This window comes from Podarcis muralis, chromosome 18 (genome assembly GCF_964188315.1).
Source record: "Podarcis muralis chromosome 18, rPodMur119.hap1.1, whole genome shotgun sequence".
NCBI classification, from domain to species: domain Eukaryota; kingdom Metazoa; phylum Chordata; class Lepidosauria; order Squamata; family Lacertidae; genus Podarcis; species Podarcis muralis.
The window spans coordinates 7614658-7640559 of record NC_135672.1 but is presented as its reverse complement, the minus strand read 5'-3'; the positions used below and the strand labels follow the sequence as shown (position 1 = coordinate 7640559).

The window sequence follows — 25902 nt, the reverse complement described above, 5'->3', positions numbered from 1 at the left end:
CATGCAAACGTGGAAATCGGGTTCCCAGCAAGGCGTATGGAAATTGTTCCGGCAGCTTTCCCCAGGACTAAAGGTTTTTATCCACAGGTACAGCTGATTGGCCACCAGAGCTATCTGAGTTGTGTCTCCTCGCGAGGAAGCACCTCTTCACAAGTAGCCCTTCATTCTTGATGAGGCCCTGGCTTTCAGACGGGCGACTTTTTAGACAAGAAATCTGAGAATCGTAGCTCTGCAATAAGGGAGTCTCTGAAGCACCCTTAACCAACAACATTTCCCAGGATTCCTTGCAGGAAGCCATGACTGCTTAGAGTGGTAACATGTGCTTTTTAACAGTACAGTGCTTTGGGGCCTGAGTATGCAAACACAGAAGGTATGTGTCAGGGAACTGACATCGGAGGCGGAGGCAAGGCTCCCAAGCGATGCTGGAGAAGGGCCCAGCAGGGAGAGAGGCAGCTCATCAGCTGGGGAAAGAAATGAGCGTAACACCAGGGATAAAGGGGGGCAGATGGGAGAATCGGCGAGGGGGCACTAGGACTCCTCGCCAGAGACCAGCGGGGAGAGCACGGGTCCTCCGCTACCCACACCCCCTCTGCGCAGAAGACTTCCGCGCAGAGAGAGTAGGAGGAGACTTGGAGTCAAACAGCTTTTATGCTGGAAAAGGTTTAAGAAACGCCCACTGACGGATTCTGCTAGCGACTGAAACAGCCACAAAGTGAAAGGCTGTCCAGACAGAAAAGGCTTAACCAGGCACACTAGCCAGGAGTGGCGGCAACTTACGCACGAGCAACCCCTATAATCATTACAGTATGTTTTGGGGGGTTTTGTTTTGTTTTAAGAGGAGGGGCCAAATGGTTCAGGAGCGCCTTAAACAAAACTGGCGTTGAACTTGACTACGTAGTTGGAAGAAGCCCCGGATAAAATGAAATGTAAGGTAAGAAAATATATTTGTTTTATTGAAAACTGGCTCAAAGAGTTGGATTGTAGAAGCTTCTCAGCTCTAATTCTGGAGTAGAAAAGAGTGTAACCAGGGATGTGTGACCTTGCTGCGATTCTGCAAAGGTGCACACAAAAGCTGGAGAATGCAGCCACAGAATTCAGCTCCCTAAGAACCTCAGGGTTCACTGGGAAGGTCACAGAATTCTGCCAGAAGCGGAAACGGACATTTCCGCAATTTGCGCGTTCTTCAGAGGTCGGGAACGGAAAATCACACAAGCTAATACAAGTGGTATTTTGCTCTTTTTAAATAATTTTTATTAAGTTTTCTATTTTACAATTTAAAATATTCATTAAACAACTTCCCTTCTTCTCTTTCCATGGTTCATTTTACATATCATAAATCCCTGCATTTTTACAGAAACCATACCATTCAATATCCCATTATTATATCCATTAAAACTTATTTACACTGTTGAATTTATCTTAATGCTGCCAGCATTTTCAAGCGTTTCCCAACATATATTCATTAAACTTTTTTCAATCTTCTCTAAACGTATGTTCTTTTTGTTCTCTTATTCTATATGTTAAGTCCGCAAGCTGCACATATACCGTCAGCTTAAGTTGCCATTCTTCTTTAGTTGGGACCTCGCTCGTTTTCCATTTTTGGGGTAACAAAACACGGGCTGCAGTAGTGGCATTCAAAAATAGTCTTTTTTGACACCTGAGAATTTCCATCTGAATTATCCCCAACAAAAAGGACTCTGGGGTTTTTTTTGGAAATGTACTTTTAAACATTTTTTTCCAATTCATTATAATTTTTTTCCCATACAAGTGGTATTTGCAATGATTTTTTTTTTTTTAGTCCACAAACATTACATAAATAATTATCTTCTGATGCTTCCCTTCCGTTGAGATTAATTACACAATTCATTACATCCAGGCTACAGCAAACAGCGAAAGAAGGGGTGTTTTTTCCAGAAGCTGAACTGTAGCAGAACAGGAACACCACTGTTTGAGACGAACCCAGGACACTGCCTTTCCCTGCCCAGCCGACCTTTCATTTGGGAGTTTCTAGCCCTCGTGACTGCAAAGAAATATACTCGAAAACATGTGGGCAATGTCGGACAAAACCTCAAATTTTTTCCACCTTCGCCACATTAAGCAGTTGGTCCCTTACCTTTCCCGCCCCGACCTGGCCACAGTGATTCCATGTGATGGTCACCTCCAGGCTTGACTACTGTAATTTACTCTACCCTTGAAAATGTCCCAGAAACTCCAGCAGGTGCAGAATGCTGCAGCGAAGCTCCTTACAGGGTCCCTGCCATGGAAGCATATACACCCAGTGCTTTACCAGTTGCACTGGCTCCCGGTGGAATACAGGCTCAGATTTAAGGTGCTGGTTTTGACCTTTAAAGCCCTTTGTGGCTTAGGGCCCTTGTACTTACGGGACCGCCTCTCCTGGTATGGCCCGCAGAGGACCTTAAGGTCCACGAACAACCATAGTTTAGAGGTCCCGAGCCCTAAAGAAGTCAGATTATCTTCCACCAGGGCCAGGGCCTTTTTAGTGATAGCTCCGACCTGGTGGAATGCCCTGTCCCATGAGACCAGGGCCCTGCGGGATTCAACTTCCTTCCGTCGAGCCTGTAAGACAGAGCTATTCCGCCCATTCAATTTGAACTTAGCCTGATCTTTTATTCCCCTTCCTTCCCTCCCCCTCCCCTTTTTATGAAGATTACCCGCTCTGGGATCCCGCAGCTAATTCTCCCCTGGTCTCCTCGCTGGCCCAAATAGGACTAATTTAGCCAGCCAGCCCTGGTGGTCATCTAATGTTTATTGGGTGGGTTTCCCCCCGAAATTGATTTTTGAATTCTGAGTTTATTGTTCTTCACGTTTTATACTGTATTTTATACTGTTTTTCGTTGCATCAATGAAGTGTTTTAAATTTGTTGTTCGCCCCCTGAGCCCGGTTTTCTGAACCGGGAAGGGCAGGGTATAAATAAAAAATTATTATTATTATTATTATTATTAAAGCCGAGGAGGAATTGCTGAGAGATGTCCAGCCGGCCGAGGAAGGATGGACTCAACAAACCTTTGACTAAGACTGCATGAGACCCGCTGCTGACCGCAGATACTGGGGAGAGGGAGTTGGGCTTTTCTGAAGCTTATTCAGAAATTGCTTGGTGCCCGGAATTGCTTTTTCTTAAGCTTTCCCTTACCTTTCCCGCCCCGACCTGGCCACAGTGATCCATGCGACGGTCATCTCCAGGCTTGACTACTGTAATTCGCTCTACGCGGGGCTGCCCTTGAAGCTGTCCCAGAAACTCCAGCGGGTGCAGGATGCTGCAGCGAGGCTCCTCACAGGGTCTTTGCCATGGGAGCATATTCACCCAGTGCTTTTCAAGCTGCACTGGCTCCCGGTGGAGTACAGGGTCAGATTTAAGGTGCTGCTTTTGACCTTTAAAGCCCTTCACAGTCTAGGACCCTCGTACCTACGGGACTGCCTCTCCTGGTATGCCCCACGGAGGACCTTAAGGTCCATAAATAGCAACACCCCAGAGGTCCTGGGCCCTAAGGAAGTTAGATTAGCCTCAACCAGAGCCAGGGCCTTTATTTTTGTTTTTAAGTTGTAATCATTCTTCTTGTTTTTATTATTGCTTGTAAGCCGCTCTGAGCCCGGCCTTGGCTGGGGAGGGCGGGATATAAATAAAAAATCATTATTATTATTATTATTATCACAGATAGGGCAAGAAGAAAGGGGGCCACCCTCTTTACACTTTTTGCTTGCTCTCTTGCAAACAGCACCTCCATGCCTTTCCCCCCTCCCTACTCAGTGGGAAAGAAGCAGTTTGGTCTACACACATCCAGCCCTGTCCCCCATCACCACCCCCTATTAAGTCCCCAAACGCCGTACAGGGGAAAGCAGCGGGGAAAGAGGGTCACAACTCCTCGGCCTGCTCCAGGACCCCCTTGCTGGGCTGGCCAGACTCTGCCCAGGCCGTGGCTGCCAAGCTGTGCCCGACGTGTTCCCCGGGGCCTTCAAGTCCCTCCAAGTGCGAGTAGGCGACCTCGTGCAAAGGCTCGGTGCCGTTGCTCACCACGGCCTCCCCTGCGTCGTGGTGCCTTGACAAGACGTGGTGCCTTACGACCAGGTTTTTGAGGGTTCCATCCTGCTCCGTGTGGCCTTTGTGGGCGTATTGGGTCCAGAGGGTTTTCTCGGGCTCTTTGGAGCTCTGGTCGGCTTCCTTTGCCATGGGGTAGGCAACCCTAGAAGAAGCGTCGTTGTTGAGGGACCTGGAAAAAACTGGGAAGAGGGGTGGAAAGGCAAGGCATGATCGCCATGAGGGGCACATGGGCTCGAATATTCAGCGGGGCTCAGAGATTGAGGGGTCTGCCTTTTGGAGAAGCATAGAATCGTATGATCTACTCCTGTGGGGTTCCAAAGCAAAGGAAGGATTAAAGGTAATCCTTTAATTAAACCCTCCTTACTTTTTAGGAGGGAAAAAGTGCATCTTATAGAGCGAAAAAAACGGTACATTGAACTAATCTGTAATCATTTGGGAAATGTATAAAGAAATAATTGGCATACTTCCCGGATTGGAATGGAGTCGGAGGAAACTGTGCTGATAAAAAGACAGTTGGAAAAATATATACTAACAAAGCTGTATTCGACGGATGAAAGTACACGATGTTTGACATGATTGAGAATCGTGGACTCGGGGACGGAGAATTACAAAGCGTCAAAATCGAGATGTGGAAAATAGGGAAACAATGAGGAGAGAAAGGACTGAGATGTGGAGATATGCTTCAGAGATCCAGACCGTGGGGAGCTCCGAAAAATTAATAATTATAATTTGGTCTTTTTTTATTTTAGTTTTGTATTTGAATTGGAGTATTATGATTGGATATATTAACTGGATATTTTTTTATTGGAAAATCAATAAAAAATTATTTTTTAAAAAAAGACATAGTTGGCATAAGGCTTTGTCTCCAGGCCCTTGACCATCTTGGAACTTGAAATAATAATAATAATAATAATAATAATAATAATAATAATAATAATAATAATAATTAATACCACCTCACCCATCTGGGTAGGTTTCCCCCCATCCTCTGCTGAAAAACCTCCAATTATTTGGAAGCTCCAAATTAGGTATGTTTGCCATTAAATATGTACTGAATCATTCCCTCCCCAATCCCTAGCTACTGAACACAAAACAAGATGTTCCGTGCATCAAATATTCAGTACCTCTGGCAATTTACTGTGTGTATGTGTGTGCTTGTCAGCCACTCATTTTCACCCAACCCATCGCTCACCTCTCACAGGTACGAAGTCTCCTTCCAACTCGGCTTTGTTGCGAGTGAAAGGTCTGATGGAGGGGAAGACGATCAGGGCAAAGGAAAGCAGCAAGACCTGAAAGGGGTGGGGGGCAGAAAGTAGAGTCAGGTGTCTGTCTTAAAAGGTAAAGGTCCCCTGACAGTTAAGTCCAGTCGCAGACGACTCTGGGGTTGCGGAGCTCATCTCACTTTCAGGCCGAGGGAGCCGCCGTTTGTCCGCAGACAGCTTTCCGGGTCATGTGGCCAGCAGGACTAAACTGCTTCTACCGCAACAGAACACCGTGACGGAAACCGGAGCACACAGAAACACCATTTACCTTCCGGCCAGAGCGGTACCTATTTATCTACTTGCACTGGTGTGCTTTCAAACCGCTAGGTTGGCAGGAGCTGGGACAGAGAAACAGGAGCTCACCCCGTTGCGGGGATTCGAACCGCCGACCTTCCGATTGGCAAGCCCAAGAGGCTCAGTGGTTTAGTCTTAGTCTTAGTCATGCCCATTAACTTCCACAGGCCCACTCTTGAGTAGGACTTGGAGCCCAACAACCTCTGAAGGGCCAGGGGGTCACTCTCCATCATTGGCCCGGGCTGCACAGGCTCATTCAAGCCTAGACTCATCCCAAAACCTGTCTTGAAAAGAGGCAGCGGGGAGGGGGAATAGACCAGCTTCTTCCACACCCACATGACACCCCCTCACACACACACACACTACCACGTACCGCAACACAAGTGCTTGTTTGGGCTGCTTTGCCGCTTGACTGCATCACCAGTCCCTGGAGTTTCTTCAGTTGCTGCAGGAGGGACCTGGGAAGAAATTAGGTGGCGTTATGGACTGAGTTGAATAGGATCCAAATTCCAGCACTCTGATTGGTCCTAGAACAATAGGATCCAGAAGGCAGCAGTCTGATTGGTCCGCAGGAGCCACCCAATCGGACTCCAGGTGGAAGTGAATCTGCAACCTGATTGGCCTACAGGAGAATCCTGGAACTAGCCAATCACGTGGGGCCCATTGTGTAAATAATGTATATAAAGCAGACATTTCGGGGGAACTTCCATTCCTCACTACTATGAGCTGAGTAAAGAGCATGAATTCCACACTCGACTCCGAGTATATTTCAGGTGGATTACTAGGGATCTGTCCATTTTGGACAGGTGGATAACTAGGGATCTGTCCGTTTCTGTCCATTTTGGCATCCTCACGTTTCTATTCTTAAATTCAGCCTTCCACACGTCCTACATCTGCGCAGGTACAGATGTCTCGCGGTCGTTCTTCTTCCACCACCACCACCACCCCTGCGAGTAATTGCTTCCCGGTTAAAAAGCAAAACTAAAACACCACCATGGAAGCAGGAAACGACTTACAAGTTCTGCTTCTCCAAGTGAACGACTTTCCTTTGCAGCTCCTGGTTCTGAGCCGTGCAGGCGGACATCCTGGAGGACGGCAAAGAGGGTGAGTAGGAAAGGATAGCAAGAAGCCCGGCCACCCCTTAAAGGTTCCTTGAAACTTAAAACGTCCTGTTGGCTGAGAAAACGAGGCGGCAAGATCTATGCACGAGGAGCAGAGAGAACGGAGCATAAAGCTTCCATTGGTGCCAGCGGCAAATTCCCTTTCCAATGTGTTGTAAGCAAAAATTGCCCTTTCCCCTTTCCAAGAGCCCATATAGAGTCCTTACATAGGTTCCCTATTGGTAGGAGGGAATAACAGAGGCCAACCAGAGAATATTGAGAAGCAAGGCAGCTAGTAAGCTTGATCTTTATTGATCTGTTGCAACAGGGTGCTCCCCTCACACACAGGAGAGAGGAGGGACCCACAAAAATGGCATGCAAGGCCTTATAAAGACTTTTGAAATTGCCACCCTGTAGATCATGACCACCCCCAGAAACATCATACATACATCACAGAAGGGGTGTAACCTAAGACCACCACCACCCCAGATACATCACACCTACATCACAGAAAAGGTGGTCTAAACAGAGATTTGAATATTGTTTTTCTCCTGTTGTTGTTTATCTCCTGTCTGGCAGGTTACTTGATTGGGGAGCCTGGCCAGTCTTTTGTAATGATAAATACTTAGTTCCTGGGCCAGGTCACAGGCTCACACCCTATTCAATCACAGACACACCCTTAAGACAGGATTTGTTAAGGAAAAGACAATGGGGAGGCTTTTCCATTTTCCTTTGACGTTGCAGAGAAAACATTTGGTCAGTTTGGGACAGTTTGGGAATCAAAATGGTTCCAGGTTGGTCTTCCTGTGCTGATCTCTTTATGTGCTTGGTTGGTACACTTATGAACATTTAACATATATCCAAGACCTCAAAATTCCTATCACAAATGCAAGCGACAACTTTGCAGGAGGGGTTTTCGTCAGAACTGCAGCTAGGGAGTGGCAGATTGGTCCATCTGGGTCTCTGTCTGAATCAGAGGAATGCTTTCTCAGGCAGATCACCTCCTCTCTGATGAGGAGCGGAGAGATTCTAGAATGTACCGTATTTTTCGCTCCATAGGGCGCACCTAGTTTTTTTTTGGGGGGGGGGATAATTTTATTTTTCCCCCCCCAGCCCCAAAGAGCAAAGAAGCCAAGATAGCCAGTGGGATCCATCCCGTTGGCTGTCTTGGCTTCCTCTTTAGCCACGCACAACCTCTTCAGCCGGAAGAGGCTGCACGCGGCTTCCTTCGTAGCCGCGGGGCTGGGGCGGGGGAAGCCCGAGCTTCCCCCGACCCCAGCCCCCAGAACAGGTCCGGGAGCAGAGGCACGGTTGCGCAGCCTTGCCACCACTCCCGGAGCTTGCGGGCTGGGGGAGTGCTCCGCAAGCTTGCGGATAGCTGTCCTAAGCCCAGGGTGTGCAGCGCTGCGCTCCCCGGTCTTCGGGCTGCAGGCTGCTAGCCACAAGCCTTTGGAGCCCGGCGGGAGTTCCCGCCAGGCTCCACAGGCTTGCGGATAGCTTCCTGAAGCCTGGAGAGCGAGAGGGGTCGGTGTGCACCGACCCCTCTCGCTCTGCAGGCTTCAGCGAAAGCCTGCATTCGCTCCATAGGACGCACACACATTTCCCCTTCATTTTTGGAGGGGGAAAAGTGTGTCCTATAGAGCGAAAAATACGGTACATATCTAGAATCTATAGGCTTCTAGAATGGGAGGTGAAAGATGGAAGAGGTGAAAGAAGGAATAATTAAGTGGGTGAAAGATTTTGGTAAAAATATCCAACTACCGGCATGGGAAAGATTATGGAATAAAGAATGGAAATTTACAGCCTGTTATACACAAAAGTAAAATCTTTTGAAGACGTTTTACAGGTGGTATATAACTCCCAGCAAACTATCCAAAATGTATAAAACGAGATCTAATACATGCTAGAGGTGTAAACAGGCAGAAGGGACACTCTTTCATATGTGGTGGGGTTGCAAAAAAATTAAGAATTTTTGGAGTATTATATATGAGAAATTAAAAAATATTTAATCAAAATTTCATAAAGAAACCAGAAACCTTCCTCTTAGGCATTTTAGATTCAGATATTCCAAATGAAAAAAAGAATATTCTTATATGCTACAACAGCAGTAAGAATATTAATTGCCAGAAATTGGAAAGAAGAATTAGTACCAACAAAAGAAGAATGGCAGGATAAATTATTTGAATATCTTGAACTGGCAAAAATGACGGTGACAATTGGGAGACAGCCAAACCAAAAGTTCAAACAGGAGTGGGAAATTTATAAAGAATATTTAAAAAACAACAACAGTGCCCTCAAGTTAAAACCTGGGCATGCTTTGATTAAATTTCGCAAACCACAATATGGATTATAAGTATGGTATTCAGATAACAGAAGAAATGGTGAAACGATTAAAGAAGCCGTTTATTAAACAGATAAGACAGACCCACTTTGAGGAAGATGGAAGTCTATTGGGGAAGATAAGGAATTGGGAATTAAGAATATGGTGGCAAAAGTTATTTTGTAAGAACGTATGGATTTATGTATGTATATGGGTTTTTTTGCTATCATTTTTGTTAATTTCTTGTGTGTGTTGTTAAGTAAGAAAACTAATAAAAAGCATATTAGGGGGGAAAGAAAGAAAGAAATTTAGTAAACCACAGAAAGAGGAAGGAAGTCAAATTTTAGGGTGTCAGATTGATTGTAAAACTAACGAAATGTATAAATTTGAAAAGTATAAATAAAACTGAACTGAACTCAAAAATTTCAACTTTCACATCTACCTTCCCCCTTCCTTCTCAGACTATGAATAAATTCTGCAGGAAGAGGGCGCAGAAAGATGACTTACCGGCTCTCTAGTCCGTCAATATACTCTTTCTTCTTCTTCCGACTTTCCTGCGCCGACTGCTTGTTCCGGATCTTTCGGCGAATCTTCTTGAGGACTCTCTCCTCATACTGCAAGGCGCAAAGGAAACAGCTTAACAGCTGGATTCTAGTCATGGGGCTACTAACTAGATTTTTATTTTATTTTTTCTGCAGCCGGCTTAAGGTAGGCATGGGAAAATATGTCCACTTCAATTTCTCGTTTCCCCCGCTTTTCTGTACTGCATTTCTATTTGGGTTTGTGAATTAACTCGTGGAAATTCACAAATGGTGGGAGAGGGATGCAAAGGCCCTTCCTCTCCCAGTTCTAGCTTGGCATGATTTGTTGTTGTTGTTTAGTCGTTTAGTCGTGTCCGACTCTTCGTGACCCCCTGGACCAGAGCACGCCAGGCACCTCTGTCCTCCACTACCTCCCGCAGTTTGGTCAAACTCATGCTGGTAACCTCGAAAACACTATCCAACCATCTCGTCCTCTGTTGTTCCCTTCTCCTTGTGCCCTCCATCTTTCCCAGCATCAGTGTCTTCTCCAGGGGGTCTTCTCTTCTCATGAGGTGGCCAAAGTACTGGAGCCTCAGCTTCACGATCTGTCCTTCCAGTGAGCACTCAGGGCTGATTTCCTTCCGAATGGAGAGGTTGGATCTTCTTGCAGTCCATGGGACTCTCAAGAGTCTCCTCCAGCACCAGAATTCAAAAGCATCAATTCTTCGGCGATCAGCCTTCTTTATGGTCCAGCTCTCACTTCCATACATCACTACTGGGAAAACCATGGCTTTAACTATACGGACCTTTGTTGGCAAGGTGATACTCAGGTCTAATGATCTCAGGCAGGCAAGCAAGCAGTTTTGTGTACGTTTATTTACAACTTGCGGGGACGCGGGTGGCGCTGTGGGTTAAACCACAGGGCCTAGGACTTGACGATCAGAAGGTCGGCTGTTCGAATCCCCGCAATCACGGGGTGAGCTCCCGTTGCTCGGTCCCTGCTCCTGCCAACCTAGCAGTTCGAAAGCACCTCAAAGTGCAAGTAGATAAATAGATACCACTCCGGCGGGAAGGTAAACGGTGTTTCCGTGCGCTGCTCTGGTTTGCCAGAAGCGGCTTAGTCCTGCTGGCCACATGACCCGGAAGCTGTACGCCGGCTCCCTCGGCCAATAAAGCGAGATGAGCGCCGCAACCCCAGAGTCAGCCACGACTGGACCTAATGGTCAGGGGTCCCTTTATCTTTACTTATTTACAATTTACATCATGGGTAGGCAAACTAAGGCCCGGGGGCCGGATCTGGCCCAATTGCCTTCTAAATCCGGCCTGCGAACCGTCCGGGAATCAGTGTGTTTTTACATGAGTAGAATGTGTCCTTTTTTAAAAAATGCACATCTGGGTTATTTGTGGGGCATAGGAATTTGTTCATCTTTCTTGATGGTAAAATTTCCTTACCGCCCACCAGTGCTTGATGGATTCAGCTTGTGCCGTAGAACCCCACACTGCCCACCTAGAATCCTGAAACGCCCACTAGTGGGCGGTAGGGACCAGGTTGACAACCCCTGCTCTAAACACTGCCTGCCTCCTGGTTGCATAGCAACCCCCTCAATGTCATCTATCTCCTCCCCTCCTTCTGCCTGCTAGCTTTCCGAGTCTGGAAACTCTTGGTGAAGAGGGGCCGAACCAGCCCACTCCTGCTCTGGCTGTGGCTGCAATTCCTCGTCTCCCTTTGTACAGGCATTCCTTCACTCCAGAGTCGGACTCTACGCAGGCGTTCAATTCAGCCACATCCCTGACATCAGGAGGTGGGACGAGGAGTGCCTCTGGTTGGGATGGCAGCTGCAGAGGTGCCCCCATATATATATATATTTTTTGTGGCCATGGCAATTGCCTTGGTAGCCCCCCTTGTCAGGAATGCGTGCAGGAGCCAGGCCCTGTGACCAATAGGACTTCGCAGGACTGGGGCCTTCCTAAGTTTGTTCTGGAGAGGCAAGGTGCAGCCGCACAGGTGAGACCGCTTGGTAACTCACAGCACCTGGTGGCAAGAGCCGGGAAGGGATATAAGGTCAGCATTTCCCTTCGGCTCTTTGCCACAGCAACACGTTCCCTGCCTTGCTGCCTTTGGCTCCTTGACTCCTCGCTCACCGGACCCCTGACTTTGTGACTCCTTCCTTCTTGATCCTCGGACCCCTGACTTTGTGACTCTTTGCTTCTTGATTCTCGGACCCTTGGCTTCTTGACTCCTTGCTTCTCGCCCCTTGGACCCTTGATTTCATGACTCCTTGCTTCTTGACCCTCGGACCCCTGACTTCGTGACTCCTTGCTTTCGGGCCCCTGACTTCGTGACTCCTTGCTTCCTGACCCTCAGACCCTTGACTCCTGACTCCTGGACCCCCATTCCTGCTCCCTCCCCGCCATCTTGCCCCCGGTCCTGACATCCCCTGCCAGGACGTCGATCGCCCGTGAACAGGACCGTGACACCCCTCCCCCACTACGCCCCTAGGCCAGTGGTCCATCTAAGACACAATCCTGTCCTCACAGTGGCTGCCCAGACGCCTGTGCGAATCCTGCAAGCACAACAGCCCTCTCTCCTCCTGCAGTTTCCAGAAATTGAGGCATCCGGTTGGCCAATGCTGGAAGAGGATGATGGAGCAGATGCTCCAGCCTTTGGCCTAGTGTAGCATTGGCTCTGAAGTTTGCCTCACCTTGGTGAGAGGCAGCTGGGTGGGTAGAGTCACTCCTTCCTTGGCCAATAGCTTCTTCTCATCCTCGGTCAGGACCAGTTCCTGGCAGGTCCCGGGGGTTTGTCTCAACAGCGATGGGTTCATGCCTTGCTGGTGCTGCGACATGACAAAGGGGCACATTAATCAAAGCCAAAGATGGCCGCTTACTAGGTTCTTCAGCAGAAGACAATACGTGTACAGTGGCACCTCGGGATGTGAACGGGATCCGTTCTGGAGCCCCGTTCGCATCCCGAACGGAACTGTTATGTACTGAGTTGAATAGGATCCAAAATGCAGCAGTCTGATTGGTCCTAGAACAATAGGATCCAGAATGCAGCAGTCTGATTGGTCCTAGAACAATAGGATCCAGAATGCAGCAGTCTGATTGGTCCTAGAACAATAGGATCCAGAATGCAGCCGTCTGATTGGTCCTAGAACAATAGGATCCAGAATGCAGCAGTCTGATTGGTCCTAGAACAATAGGATTCAGAATGCAGCAGTCTGATTGGTCCTAGAACAATAGGATCCAGAATGCAGCAGTCTGATTGGTCCTAGAACAATAGGATCCAGAATGCAGCAGTCTGATTGGTCCTAGAACAATAGGATTCAGAATGCAGCAGTCTGATTGGTCCTAGAACAATAGGATTCAGAATGCAAGTCTGATTGGTCCTAGAACAATAGGATCCAAAATGCAGCAGTCTGATTGGTTCTAGAACAATAGGATCCAGAATGCAGCAGTCTGATTGGTCGTAGAACAATAGGATCCAGAATGCAGCAGTCTGATTGGTCCTAGAACAATAGGATCCAGAATGCAGCAGTCTGATTGGTCCTAGAACAATAGGATCCAAAATGCAGCAGTCTGATTGGTTCTAGAACAATAGGATCCAGAATGCAGCAGTCTGATTGGTCCTAGAACAATAGGATCCAGAATGCAGCAGTCTGATTGGTCCTAGAACAATAGGATTCAGAATGCAGCAGTCTGATTGGTCCACAGGAGCCACCCAATCCAGCTCCAGATGGAAGTGAATCCACAACCTGATTGGCCTACAGGAGAATTCCGGAATTAGCCAATCACGTGGGGACCATTGTGTAAATAATGTATATAAAGCAGACTTCCATTCCTCCTCACCACTATGAGCTGAATAAAGAGCATGAAATCCACTCTCGACTCTGAGTATATTTCAGGAACGCAAGACGCGTCGGTGCGTGCACGGGTTGCATTTCGCCGCTTCCGCACATGCGCATGACGTCATTCTGAGCGTCTGTGCATGCGCGAGTGGCGAAACCTGGAAGTAATGTGTTGTGTTACGTGCGGAGCGCAACTCGAATGCGCTCAACCTGAAGCGCATTCAACTCGAGGTATGACTGTACTGTAAAAGCAAACCAGGATTTCTCAGAAGCCTTCTGACAGCTTTAGCCTGATTATAATAATAAAATAATAATAATTTATTATTTATACCCCGCCCATCTGGCTGGGATTCCCCGGCCCCTCAGGGCGGCTTCCAACCGAATATTTAAAACAATACGTCAGACATTAAAAACTTCCCTATAAACAGGGCTGCCTTCAGTTGTCTTTTAAAAGTAAAATAGTTGTTTACTGCCTTGACATCTGCTGGGAGGGCGTTCCACAGGGCGGGTGCCACCACCGAGAAGGCCCTATGCCTGGTTCCCTGTAACCTCACTTCTCGCAACGAGGGAACCGGCAGAAGGCCCTCGGCGCTGGACCTCAGTGTCCGGGCTGGACAATGGGGGTGGAGATGCTCCTTCAGGTATACAGGACCGAGGCTGTTTAAGGCTTTACAGGTCAGCACCATTGAGAGTCTCACCATCTCACAGCTGTTTGACAGCAGAAGGTCCTTTATGGTCAGGGTGCACGAATTCAGCTGGGGGGCGGCTTGTTCCTGCCTCTCCTCCGGGTAAAATCCTGCCTCCCACATATCTGCAAAAGAGGAAACAAAATGCTCAGACCTGCTGCATTAAAAAAAATCGGGGGGGGGGCATATAAGAAGCTTTTGGCATTACAGTATCACAATGTGGGATCTTTGGAATTTTAAAAAAATTAATTAATTTTATTCCCCCCAACCAAATAATCATATATACAACAACTCTGGGGAAGGGCTTGAAGAGGCCCCACCCCCCAAAAAATGTTTTTGGCATCATGGTATCACAGCAGGTGGCCTATGAAAGTACAGTGGTACCTCAGGTTACATACGCTTCAGGTTACAGACTCCGCTAACCCAGAAATAGTGCTTCAGGTTAAGAACTTTGCTTCAGGATGAGAACAGAAATTGCGTGGCGGCAGCGGGAGGCCCCATTAGCTAAAGTGGTGCTTCAGGTTAAGAACAGTTTCAGGTTAAGAACGGACCTCCGGAATGAATTAAGTACTTAACTCGAGGCACCACTGTAATTGGAGGGGGGTTAAAATGTTTTTAGAAAAAATGAAAATGGTAAATAATAATAATAATCAGGGAGCAAGCAGTTCGGCAGGAGATCAATTGGAAAAACAGATTTATTTATTTTTTAAAGTGCATTAAGATTATTTTTAAATGACCAGTTTTGGAAGGAGGGGCCACAGGTGAGCCATACGTGTTCAGCATACAGAACTCTTATGCTTTCTGCTGCTCCAGAGGGATGGGACTCGAAACAATGGGTTCAAATACTAGAAAGCAGATTCGGACTAAACATTAGGAAGAACTTTCTGACATTAAGAGCTGTTTGACCGTGGGCTGGGCTGCTTCGGAAAGTGGTTGACGGGAGGTTTTTAAACGGAGGTTGGGTGGCTATCAGGGACGCGGGTGGCGCTGTGGGTTAAACCACAGAGCCTAGTACTTGCTGATCAGAAGGTCGGCGGTTCGAATCCCCGCAATGGGGTGCGCTCCCGTTGCTTGGTCCCTGCTCCTGCCAACCTAGCAGTTCAAAAGCACGTCAAAGTGCAAGTAGATAAATAGGTACCGCTCCGCTAAAAACTCTGATACCCCTTAATTAAATACAATATACTCCCATAGAGGGGACATGGGTGGCGCTGTGGGTTAAACCACAGAGCCTAGGGCTTGCAAATCAGAAGGTCGGCGGTTTGAATCCCTGCAATGGGGTGAGCTCCCGTTGCTCGGTCCCAGCTCCTGCCAACCTAGCCGTTCAAAAGCACGTCAAAGCGCAAGTAGATAAATAGGTACCACTCCGGCGGGAAGGTAAACGGCGTTTCCGTGCGCTGCTCTGGTTCGCCAGAAGCGGCTTAGTCATGTTGGCCACATGACCCGGAAGCTGGACGCCGGCTCCCTTGGCCAATAAAGTGAGATGAGCGCCGCAACCCCAGAGTCGGCCACGACTGGACCTAATGGTCAGGGGTCCCTTTACCTTTACCTGGGTGGCCATCTGTCAGGGATTCTTTAGCTGCGATCCCTGCCTTGTAGTGGGTTGGACTAGATGACCCTCAGGGAACCCTTCCAACCTTACAATTCTCTGATCCTAAGCAACGCGCTTAGCACCAGGTCCTGGAGACCGAGGGCACTGCCCTGGCTGTCCCCGCATTTGGTGTGGGATTCAATCACATACTGACAAGATTCAGGTGATGCAATTAAAATTGGCTGCCAAGGTCTTGGAGGAGGAACCTTCTCCCTCGAAAGGTCAGAGTTTTGAGAGATAAGGAAAGTGACAGGGCCAGGGCAGCTGCTGCTCTGACGCAAAACGGCCATCTAATCTCCCTGCAAACAAATCAGGAGAAATAAGCCCTCTGGAAGCTCCTGCAATGTCCACTTTCCCTTCTGTTTTTCAATTTGTTTGCTCTGGTGCATTTTGCACGAAGACGAAAACAAGGTAAAAAAAGACAAGTTCACAGGGTACCCCTCAGCTCGGCTTCTTTCTGGATTTGTAGCCCAAATGAAGAATGTGCGAGCCGGCAGGTCGTACGGAGGCTCAGCCCATCAGCCTTGCTTCCCACCCACCACTCACCCCAGTAACGTATGGGGGGATCTCTTGGCAGCAACACAGACGCCTGCAAACCATTGCTGTGCAGAGACAACTACACCACCCAATGTTCAATATCAGGTTTTTCTCTTTCTAAGCCTAACTTGGGAGAGGAAGCCTAGCCGTGGAGAGGAGTGATTCATGCAGGTAAGGTAAAAAATATACCGTATTTTTCGCTCTATAGGACGCACTTTTCCCCCTCCAAAAATGAAGGGGAAATGTGTGTGCGTCCTATGGAGTGAATGCAGGCTCCTTGGCTTCAGCGATAGCAACGTGAAGCCTCCAAAGCGCAGAGGGAGCGCTCTCTCCGCGCTCCGGAGGCTTTGCGTTGCTATCGCTGAAGCCTGGAGAGCGAGAGGGGTTGGTGCGCACAGACCCCTCTCGCTCTCCAGGCTTCAGGGATAGCCGCCTGAAGCCTTTGGAGCGCAGCGGGAACTCGCGCTGCGCTCCAAAGGCTTTGGGTTCCTTTTGCTGAAGCCGGGAGAGCAAGACTCTCCTGGCTTCAGCAGAAAGGGAGAGCTGTGCAGCGCCCCTTCAGCGAAGCGGGAGGAGAAATGGAAGGGGGTCTGTTTCTCCTGCCGCTTCGCTGAAGGGGCGCTGAGCAGAGAGGGGGGTTCTTGTTCTCCCCCTCTAAAACATGTTGCGTCCTATGGTCAGGTGCGTCCTATAGAGCGAAAAATACAGTATATGGTAAAGGACTCCTGGACGGCTGTGTCCAGTCAAAGGTGACTCTGGGGTTGCGACGCTCATCTCGCTTTCAGGCCAAGGAGCCGGTGTTTGACCACAGACAGCTTGCCGGGTCATGTGGCCAGCGGGACTAAACCGCTTCTAGCGCAACAGGACGGAAACCAGAGCGCACGGAAGCACCGTTTACCTTCCCGCCACAGCGGTACCTATTTATCTACTTGTGCTGGTGTGCTTTCGAACTGCTAGGTTGGCAGGAGCTGGGACAGAGCAACGGGAGCTCACCCCGTCTTGGGGATTCAAACCGCCGACCTTCTGATCGGCAAGCCCAAGAGGCTCAGTGGTTCAGACCACAGCGCTACCTCCTACTCTAAGCAAGGAACAATCGGGACGAAAGAAATAAGCAAGGTTTTTGATTGACCATAAGGAAATTGAATAAACAAGGTTTGGAGGAGGAGGAGGAGGAGGGAGAAGACATTTGATTAGTTAGATCTGCAACAATTTTTTTTACAATCACGCGATTTGTTATGAAACGAATAATTCAACGAAACTGATGCAGCTGATCCAGCGATACCAACTTTCCAATGACCACTCCCCACATCAAATGGGGGCGCCTTTTGCATGGTCACGCGCAGCCCCCCAGATCCCAGTGCGACTCCTGGTAGTTTGGGCTGGCTTCATCCTCCCCAGGCTGGATACCTGGAGGTCTCCGCCTACCTCAGCTAATCGCCCAATCCCGCCTGGGGAGGCGTTGCCAGGGGATTGGCCAGGTAAGCAGAGGGACCGTCCTGCCCACACAACAGAAGGTGAATCTCACCTGCAAAGTGGCAGTCGGCTCCAGAGCTTTTCTCACCCTCCCCTCCCTCAGTTAAGGCTTTTTTTGCAGGTTAGCCTCTTCTCTACAGGTACGCGGGCGCTGCTACATCAGAGTCAGGGCCGGAAAGGAATTTTGCTTCATTGGCAGGTTTTGCCTTTCCCGTAGCAAAACGTCACAACTTTGGCGGTTTCAGGCCTTGGGCAGAATCGTTTAGTCTATCTTCCTAAATGGGGGAGAGGGCGTGAAGCGGTGACCCATGCCCCCCTTGTGGCAGTGATACCAGGGTTCCCCATTAAAGGGGTCTTGAGGGGAGGCATCGGCCATACGCCAAGAGGTTGTCATTGCTCTCCCCTGCGACGGCGGCGTAACGGGAGGCGGGCTTTCTCTGCTTGAACCTATGTTCCCCAGAGCCAGCCCAATCCCCACACATTCTGGATAAGCCTGATGTCTCCCAGATCCCCGGCTGGGGACTGGGAAGGATAAACGCCCAGTGCCTAAGCCAAGGTCTCCCTATATTTGAAACTTACCGTATTTTTCGCACCATAGGGCGCACCGGACCATAGGGCGCACGCAGTTTTTTGGGGGGGAAATAAAGGGGAAAAAATTCTTTCCCCCCCAGGCGCGGGGGGCTTCCCCCGACCCCAGCCCCCAAACAGGCAGCTCTCTGCAAGCCGTGGGAGCCCAGCGCTGGCTCCCGCTGCTTGCGGGGAGGTCCGCGAAGCCTGGATGCGCTGAGCTCAGCGCGCACAGGCTTCAGCATGCAGGCAACTCTCCGCAAGCAGCAGGAGCGCTCCCGCTGCTTGTGGAGAGGTGTGCGAAGCCTGGAGAGCGTGAGGGGTTGGTGCGCACCGACCCCTCTCACTCTCCAGGCTTCAGCGAAAGCCTGCATTCGCACCATAGGACGCACACACATTTCCCCTTCATTTTTGGAGGGGGAAAAGTGCGTCCTATGGTGCAAAAAATACGGTAATAAAGTTGTGGCCAGTTTTAATCCCATAGCATGTTGTCTTGTCATTATTCCGCTCTGGGGTTGGGGGGACTGCGCCTGTCCACGAAAAAGCTGTTTACACGCACTGTGGGAAAAGCTGGTCTAGCAAAAGACAAAGGGGTCACTCACTGAAGTCTATAGACACCTCCGCTTCTCTCAGCTCAGCACCCGGCCCTTTCAGAACCGGGAGGGCCCGGCAGGAGTCCTGGTAGACAGGGTAAGCCAGGTCACTGTGTGAGCCTCCGTCAGAGTAGGCCCCCGGGCTGCCCGTCGGCACGTAGTGAGGGGGGCTGTCCAGTTGGTCAGAGCTGGGGTCCTCGGAGATGCCGCTGTCGCTGGCCGCCGGGGACCAGCTCGGGGAGTCGAGGGCGGCATCTGGGGCCCCCAAGATAGAATTGATGAAATCCTCGTTCTCTTGAGCTTTCAGCAAACGCTGTAAAAAGACAGGCAAGTTGTTTGTTTAGTCATTTAGTCGTGTCCGACTCTTGGTGACCCCCTGGACCAGAGCGCGCCAGGCACTCCTGTCTTCCACTGCCTCCCGCAGTTTGGTCAAACTCATGCTGGTAGCTTCGAGAACACTGTCCCACCATCTTTGACTGTGTCGACCACAGCAAACTATGGCAGAAATGGGAGCGCCTGATCTGTCTCCTGAGAAATCTCTACGTGGGACAACAAGCTACAGTTAGAACTGGATATGGAACAACTGACCGGTTCAAAATTGGGAAAGGAGTACAACAAGGCTGTATATTGCCTCCCTGCTGATTTAACTTATATGCAGAACTCATCATGCGAAAGGCTGGGCTGGATGAATCCCAAGCCGGAATTAAGATTGCCGGAAGAAATATCAACAACCTCAGATATGCAGATGACACAACTTGGATGGCAGAAAGTGAGGAGGAATTGATGAGGGTGAAAGAGGTGAGCGCAAAATATGGTAAGGAGTTGGTGAAAAAGGATGCCTGACCTCTCTGTTGGTGAAAGAGCTTTGCCTGGGAACTGTAGCTTAAGGGTGCTGGGTGTTGAATGGAAAACTACAGTTCCCACTTTTTCCTTGAGTGGGGTGCCACAGCTGTTCAAATTCATGGTGCTACAGAACTGGGTGGTGTGTCCCCCTAACACTAAAATCAATAAATGCTAGGATTTTGGGGTTATTTGTGATAGGAAGGGAGAATATAAGCTGCAAAGGTATTCCTGGGTAGTCTGGCCAAACTAGGGCTGTTAAGAGAGCCATCGTGGGTGGTAGACAATGGAACTTTTCGCACCAGACTGGAGATTTAGAAGGTTTCCTGGGTAAAACTGCTCTGGGGAAGGGCAAGGGGTTTCTGGGAAGAAGGAGGAGGAAAGGAAGAGAGGTCCATCTTGGCGATGAAGGAGGAAGGACTGCCTGCAATGCTTTGGGTCACGTGTAAGATCTGGACCGCCTCCGTACAGACTGAGGGTGTAAATAGGCGAATAAACCCCAAAAGCACAAGAGTCTTCACAGTGTCTTGTGCTCTCCAAAGGGGAGACCCTATGTTGGTGCCTGTTATGTACTGAGTTGAATAGGATCCAAATTGCAGCAGTCTGATTGGTCCTAGAACAATAGGATCCAGAAGGCAGCAGTCTGATTGGTCCTAGAACAATAGGATTCAGAATGCAGCAGTCTGATTGGTCCTAGAACAATAGGATCCAGAATGCAGCAGTCTGATTGGTCCAAGAACAATAGGATTCAGTATGCAGCAGTCTGATTGGTTCTAGAACAATAGGATTCAGAATGCAGCAGTCTGATTGGTCCTAGAACAATAGGATTCAGAGTGCAGCAGTCTGATTGGTCCTAGAACAATAGGATTCAGAATGCAGCAGTCTGATTGGTCCTAGAACAATAGCATCCAGAATGCAGCAGTCTGATTGGTCCACAGGAGCCACCCAATCCAGCTCCAGGTGGAAGTGAATCCACAACCTGATTGGCCTATAGGAGAATCCCAGAATTAGCCAATCACGTGGGGCCCATTGTGTAAATAACTTCCATTCCTCCTCACTACTATGAGGTGAATAAAGAGCATGAAATCCACACTCGACTCCGAGTATATTTCAGTGCCTGTGACCCCATGTGCTCTGGCCACTGCTTGGCAGAGAGAGGGGCCAGACATTGGGCTTTTGTGGTGTGGGTGTCGCCCGCAAGAGTGATCCCTGCATTGCAGGGGGCTGGACTGGACCATAGCTGTCAAGCGTCCCTTATTTGGCGGGACAGTCCCTTATCCCAGCGCCATGTCCCGCTGCTGTCCCTTATTGATAAAAAGGTAAAGGTACCCCTGCCCGTACGGGCCAGTCTTGCCAGACTCTAGGGTTGTGCGCTCATCTCACTCTATAGGCCGGGAGCCAGTGCTGTCCGCAGACACTTCCGGGTCACGTGGCCAGTGTGACAAGCTGCATCTGGCGAGCCAGCGCAGCACACGGAACACCGTTTACCTTCCCGCTAGTAAGCGGTCCCTATTTATCTACTTGCACCCGGGGGTGCTTTCGAACTGCTAGGTTGGCAGGCGCTGGGACCGAACGACAGGAGCGCACCCCGCCGCAGGGATTCGAACCGCCGACCTTTCGATCGGCAAGCCCTAGGTGCTGAGGCTTTAACCCACAGCGCCACCTGCGTCCCTGTCCCTTATTGATGATGTCCCTTAAATAAGCTACTGAAGGTATTGGGGCCCTTTCTAGGTCCAGCTGTCCTTTGTCAACAACAAATTGTTGCTTTTTTGTGTGTTGAATATATGCTATATGGTCATTTATGGACCTAACAGGTATCTAAAGCCATTTGCACGCAACAAAATACGTATTTTATCAAAGTAATAGTTGTTCCCTTATTTTGGCTGCTGGTCCCTTATTTTCGAATCTGTAAGTTGACAGCTATGGACTGGACTGACCCTTGGAGATCCCTTCCAACCCTACTGCTCCATGATTCCATCTCTGCTTCTGATAGGTATTTAGAAGTGAACCAAGATGGCGGCTGTAACAACTTCTCCTCCGTGAACCCTCCTGGATTACAAACCTTTATAGCCTTTTACAGCCTTCTACAGCCGTCTTTATAGCTGTTTTTATTAGACTTTTAAATTATTTTACCTCTCTTAGAAGTTTTAATTGCTCTATCTCTACTGTTGGCCAATATACGTATCAACAAGGATATTCAAATATTCTGCTGAGAAAGCCTGCTGCTGATTAGAAACGCCGCCTTGAGACTGGGTTATGTTGAGCAGTGGAGGAGGAGTAGCTTCTGTGTCGCTACAAGCTCTTAAACTCACGCTGTCTTCCAGTCCCATCCAAGCTGTCGCCGTTGACCCAATCTCCACGCTGCGCAGGACCCCATCCTGCCGGTCAAAGAGGAGGTCCAGCAGCTCCATGCTGTCAAGGCTGGCGGCAGTCATGTCTGCAAGTTAGAGAGAAAAAAGAGGAGTCTGCAGTGGCCAGAAGCTCAGGACTCTGGGCCACATCCACAGCATTGATCACCACACAGAAATAACAATAACAATTTATTATTTATACCCCGCCCATCTGGCTGGGTTTCCCCAGTCACTCTGGGCGGCTTCCAACAAAATATTAAAAATACAATAAGACACCAGACATTAAAAACTTCCCTAAACAGGGCTGCCTTCAGATGTCTTCTAAAAGTCAGGTACTGTGGTACCTCGGTTTACAAACTTAATCCGTTCCAGAAGTCCGTTCTTAAACCGAAACCATTATTAAACCAAGGTGCCTTTTCCCTAATGCTGCCGGTGCCCTTCCACTATTCTGCTTCTGTTCTTAGACCGAGGTCAAGTTCGCAAACCGGGACGCTACTTCTGGTTTTGCAGAGTTCTCAAACCAAATAGTTCATAAACAGGGCTGTTCTTAAACTGAGGTGCCACTGTAGTTGTTGTATTTCCTTGACATCTGATGGGAGGGCGCCACTACCGAGAAGGCCCTCTGCCTGGTTCCCTGTAACTTCGCTTCTCGCAGTGAGGGAATCGCCAGAAGGCAATCGGAGCTGGAACTCAGTGTCCGGGCTGAACGATGGGGGTGGAGACGCTCCTTCAGGTATACTGGGCCATTTAGGGCTTTAAAGGTCAGCACCAACACTTTGAATTGTGCTCGGAAACGTACTGGGAGCCAATGTAGGTCTTTCAAGACCTACAACAACAACAACATATTATTTATACCCCATCTGGCAGCTTCCAACAAAATATTAAAATACAGTAATGCATCAAACATTAAAAGCTTCCCTAAACAGGGCTGCCTTCAGATGTCTTCTAAAAGTCTGGTAGTTGTTCTCTTTTACATCTGGGGGGAGGGCGTTCCACAGGGCGGGCACCACCACCAAGAAGGCCCTCTGCCTGGTTCCCTGCAACCTCACTTCTCGCAGGGAGGGAACTGCCAAAAGGCCCTCGGTGCTGGACCTCAGTGTCCACGTAAAAAAATGGGGGTAGGCCGTTTAGGGCTTTAAAGGTCAGCACCAGCACTCGGAATTGTGCTCGGAAACGTACTGGGAGCCAATGTAGGTCTTTCAAGACCGGTGTTATGTGGTCTTGGCAGCTGTTCCCAGTCACCAGTCTAGCTGCCGCATTCTGGATTAATTGCAGTTTCCGAGTCACCTTCCAAGGTAGCCCCAAGTAGAGCGCATTGCAGTAGTCCAAGCGAGAGATAACCAGAGCATGCACCACTCTGGCGAGACAGGGAGGGTCTCATCCTGCGTACCAGATGGAGCTGGTAGACAGCTGCCCTGGACACAGAATTGACCTGCACCTCCATGGACAGCTGTGAGTCCAGAATGACTCCCAGGCTGCGCACCTGGTCCTTCAGGGGCACAGTTACCACATTCAGGAGCAACTGCCCTTACATAACTGCTGATCCTGAAGTGTGCTGATGGCTCTTAAGTATCAGTCGCTGTGAAGTATCAGTCGCTGTGAAGGTTGGTAGTTCGAATCCCCGCGAGGGGGGAGCTCCCGTTGCTCAATCCCAGCTCCTGCCAACCTAGCAGTTTGAAAGCACGTCAAAGTGCAAGTAGATAAATAGGTACCGCTCCGGCAGGAAGGTAAAGGGCGTTTCCGTGCGCTGCTCTGGTTCGCCAGAAGCAGCTTAGTCCTGCTGGCCACATGACCTGGAAGCTGTACACCAGCTCACTCAGCCAGTAAAGCGAGATGAGCACCGCAACCCCAGAGTTGGCCGCGACTGGACCTAGTGGTCAGGGGTCCCTTTACCTTTACCTACCCAAACATGCAGCATTTGAGATTAAGTCTTTTTAGCCCATCATTGATTTTAATTATCTTTCAAATGTTTCCAAGACCGTTTTTTAACAGACTGAAAATGTTAATGTCCTATTTAAATCTTATTTTTTGGTAAACAGTTCAGAGGTTTTATTACGATCCAGCAGTACATACATTTTGGGTTTTTTTTACCCCAAACATGTTTAGTGCTTAGTTCGGTTTTACAGTGTGTGGTTTTGCAAAGCTGCTTTAAACAAATCCATTTAAGGAAAGGATGTAAAACATTTGAAATACGTGAAATAATCAATATTAAACCACCAGGTTTTAGTCTGAGCTTTGACACCAAGTACACATTCTGCTACTTTGGCTCAGGCACAAGCTAATTCAGGCCCTGTGAGCAGAATTCATGCATGCACAATTTCCCAGTTCATGCCTACCTACAAAATCATGACTCTTCAGGAATTTTGAACATGTTCCCCCGCTTTGAAAAGGATAATTGCAAGCAAACGCAAATGCCACTGTAGCTGGGGCTATTAATCCAAGCAAGCTTGTACCATATGCTCACCTTACGCAGAGTAGACCCACCAAAGTTAATGAACGTGACGGATCAGGGCTGTGCCCAGCGTTCTCGCCGCAGACCCACTGAAATTCACGAGCGTGACTAACTTAGGTCCAATAATTCCAGTACGTAGGTCTGTTCCAAGTGGAACTAAAATTGGAAGCAAGCCCTAGGTTTGGGTCTACTCTGAGCAGGATCTGCAGGGTGTGGATCTGAGCCAGATGCAACCCAAACTGTTTGTTGTTTGCTTGCTCAAGCGGCTAACAGGCTTAACTCAATACACCACTCAATGTCCAATCTTCCCTCCACCCTCCCGTCTTCATCCTGACCTTCGTCCTCTTGTTTGCATTGCTCAGGTTTCCAAAGATGGCCCAGGTTGGGTCAAAGAGTTGGGATGCAGTGGGGGGGTTTTGCACCAAATCCTGCCACAAATTAAACTGCACCAACTCACCCCAGCCGTGTGTCGGTGACTTCTGCCCCCTTCGACGCGGCTTTTGCCAAGCGGCCTTTATTCCAACTCAACGGCGCTGCGTTTTTCTCTCCTCCGGTCTCTCTTGGGTCCCTCTGCCCCGAAACCTCCTTCCACCGTGTAGCAAAGTTTAAACTCCAACTAAACAAAACAAAAAAAGACAGCGTCAGGGGTCTAGAAATCCCTCCCCTCGCCCAGTCCACCAATGGGACCAAAGACTGGTCGTTGATGGGCAAAAAGAAGGAATTGGCGTCGCTGGGTCAAATTGAGTAACCGTTATCTAAATAGCTTTTGACCGCCACCGCCCACACCTGCTCCTTTCCAGTCTGGGGTGGGCAGTGAGCCCATAGGGGCAAAGTCCTCTCCTGGGCTGTGTCGCGCGGCGAACTTTTACCTAGATTTCAAGAATCGCTTCCTCTCCCTGAAAAAGAACAGCATGTTCAATAATTGCCTTCTAGGGTCAACCCTCCGGTATCAGGACGGTCAGACGCAATCTATCTTTCTTTCCAGGTTTTCAGCTTCTTTGGAAAAAAAACAGAAGGAAAGAAACAATAAAACCAAGGAACAGAGGGAAATGGATAGTAGCCGTGTTGTAAACAAAAATTGCCCTTTTCCCTTATGGGGTATCCAAGAGGCCATATAGAATCCTTACATAGGTTCCCTATTGGTAGGAGAAAATAACAGAGGCCAGCCAGAGAATATTGAGAAGCAAAGCTGCTAGTGAGCTTGATCTTTATTGATCTGTTGCAACAGGGTGCTCCCCTCACCTGCAGGAGAGAGGAGGGACCCAGAACAATGGCGCGCAAGGCCTTATATAGACTTTTGAAATTGCCATCCTGTAGATCAAGACCATAAAGCTGGACCATAAAGAAGGCTGATTGCCGAAGAATTGATGCTTTTGAATTATGGTGCTGGAGGAGACTCTTGAGAGTCCCGT

General features: G+C 48.9%; 1 protein-coding gene across 2 annotated transcripts; it reads right to left on the bottom strand.

Moving 5' to 3' along the window:
• Positions 1–1226: 1226 nt before the first annotated feature.
• CREB3L3 (cAMP responsive element binding protein 3 like 3) lies at positions 1227–25189 on the bottom strand. 2 transcript variants are annotated; one of them, XM_028713922.2, is made up of 10 exons: positions 24948–25189; positions 22000–22124; positions 18857–19160; positions 14102–14214; positions 12258–12392; positions 9542–9648; positions 6631–6699; positions 5988–6072; positions 5251–5347; positions 1227–4237 (listed from the first exon to the last, which is right to left on the bottom strand). In XM_028713922.2, exons 2-10 carry the CDS (start codon positions 22120–22122, stop codon positions 3873–3875), a joined length of 1398 nt encoding a protein of 465 aa, XP_028569755.2. In that variant the 5' UTR covers positions 22123–22124; positions 24948–25189; the 3' UTR covers positions 1227–3872. The 2 variants fall into 2 exon arrangements, with proteins under 2 accessions (XP_028569755.2, XP_077777917.1); XM_077921791.1 differs by lacking the exon at positions 24948–25189 and adding an exon at positions 24503–24667.
• Between the last annotated feature and the right edge of the window lie 713 nt (positions 25190–25902).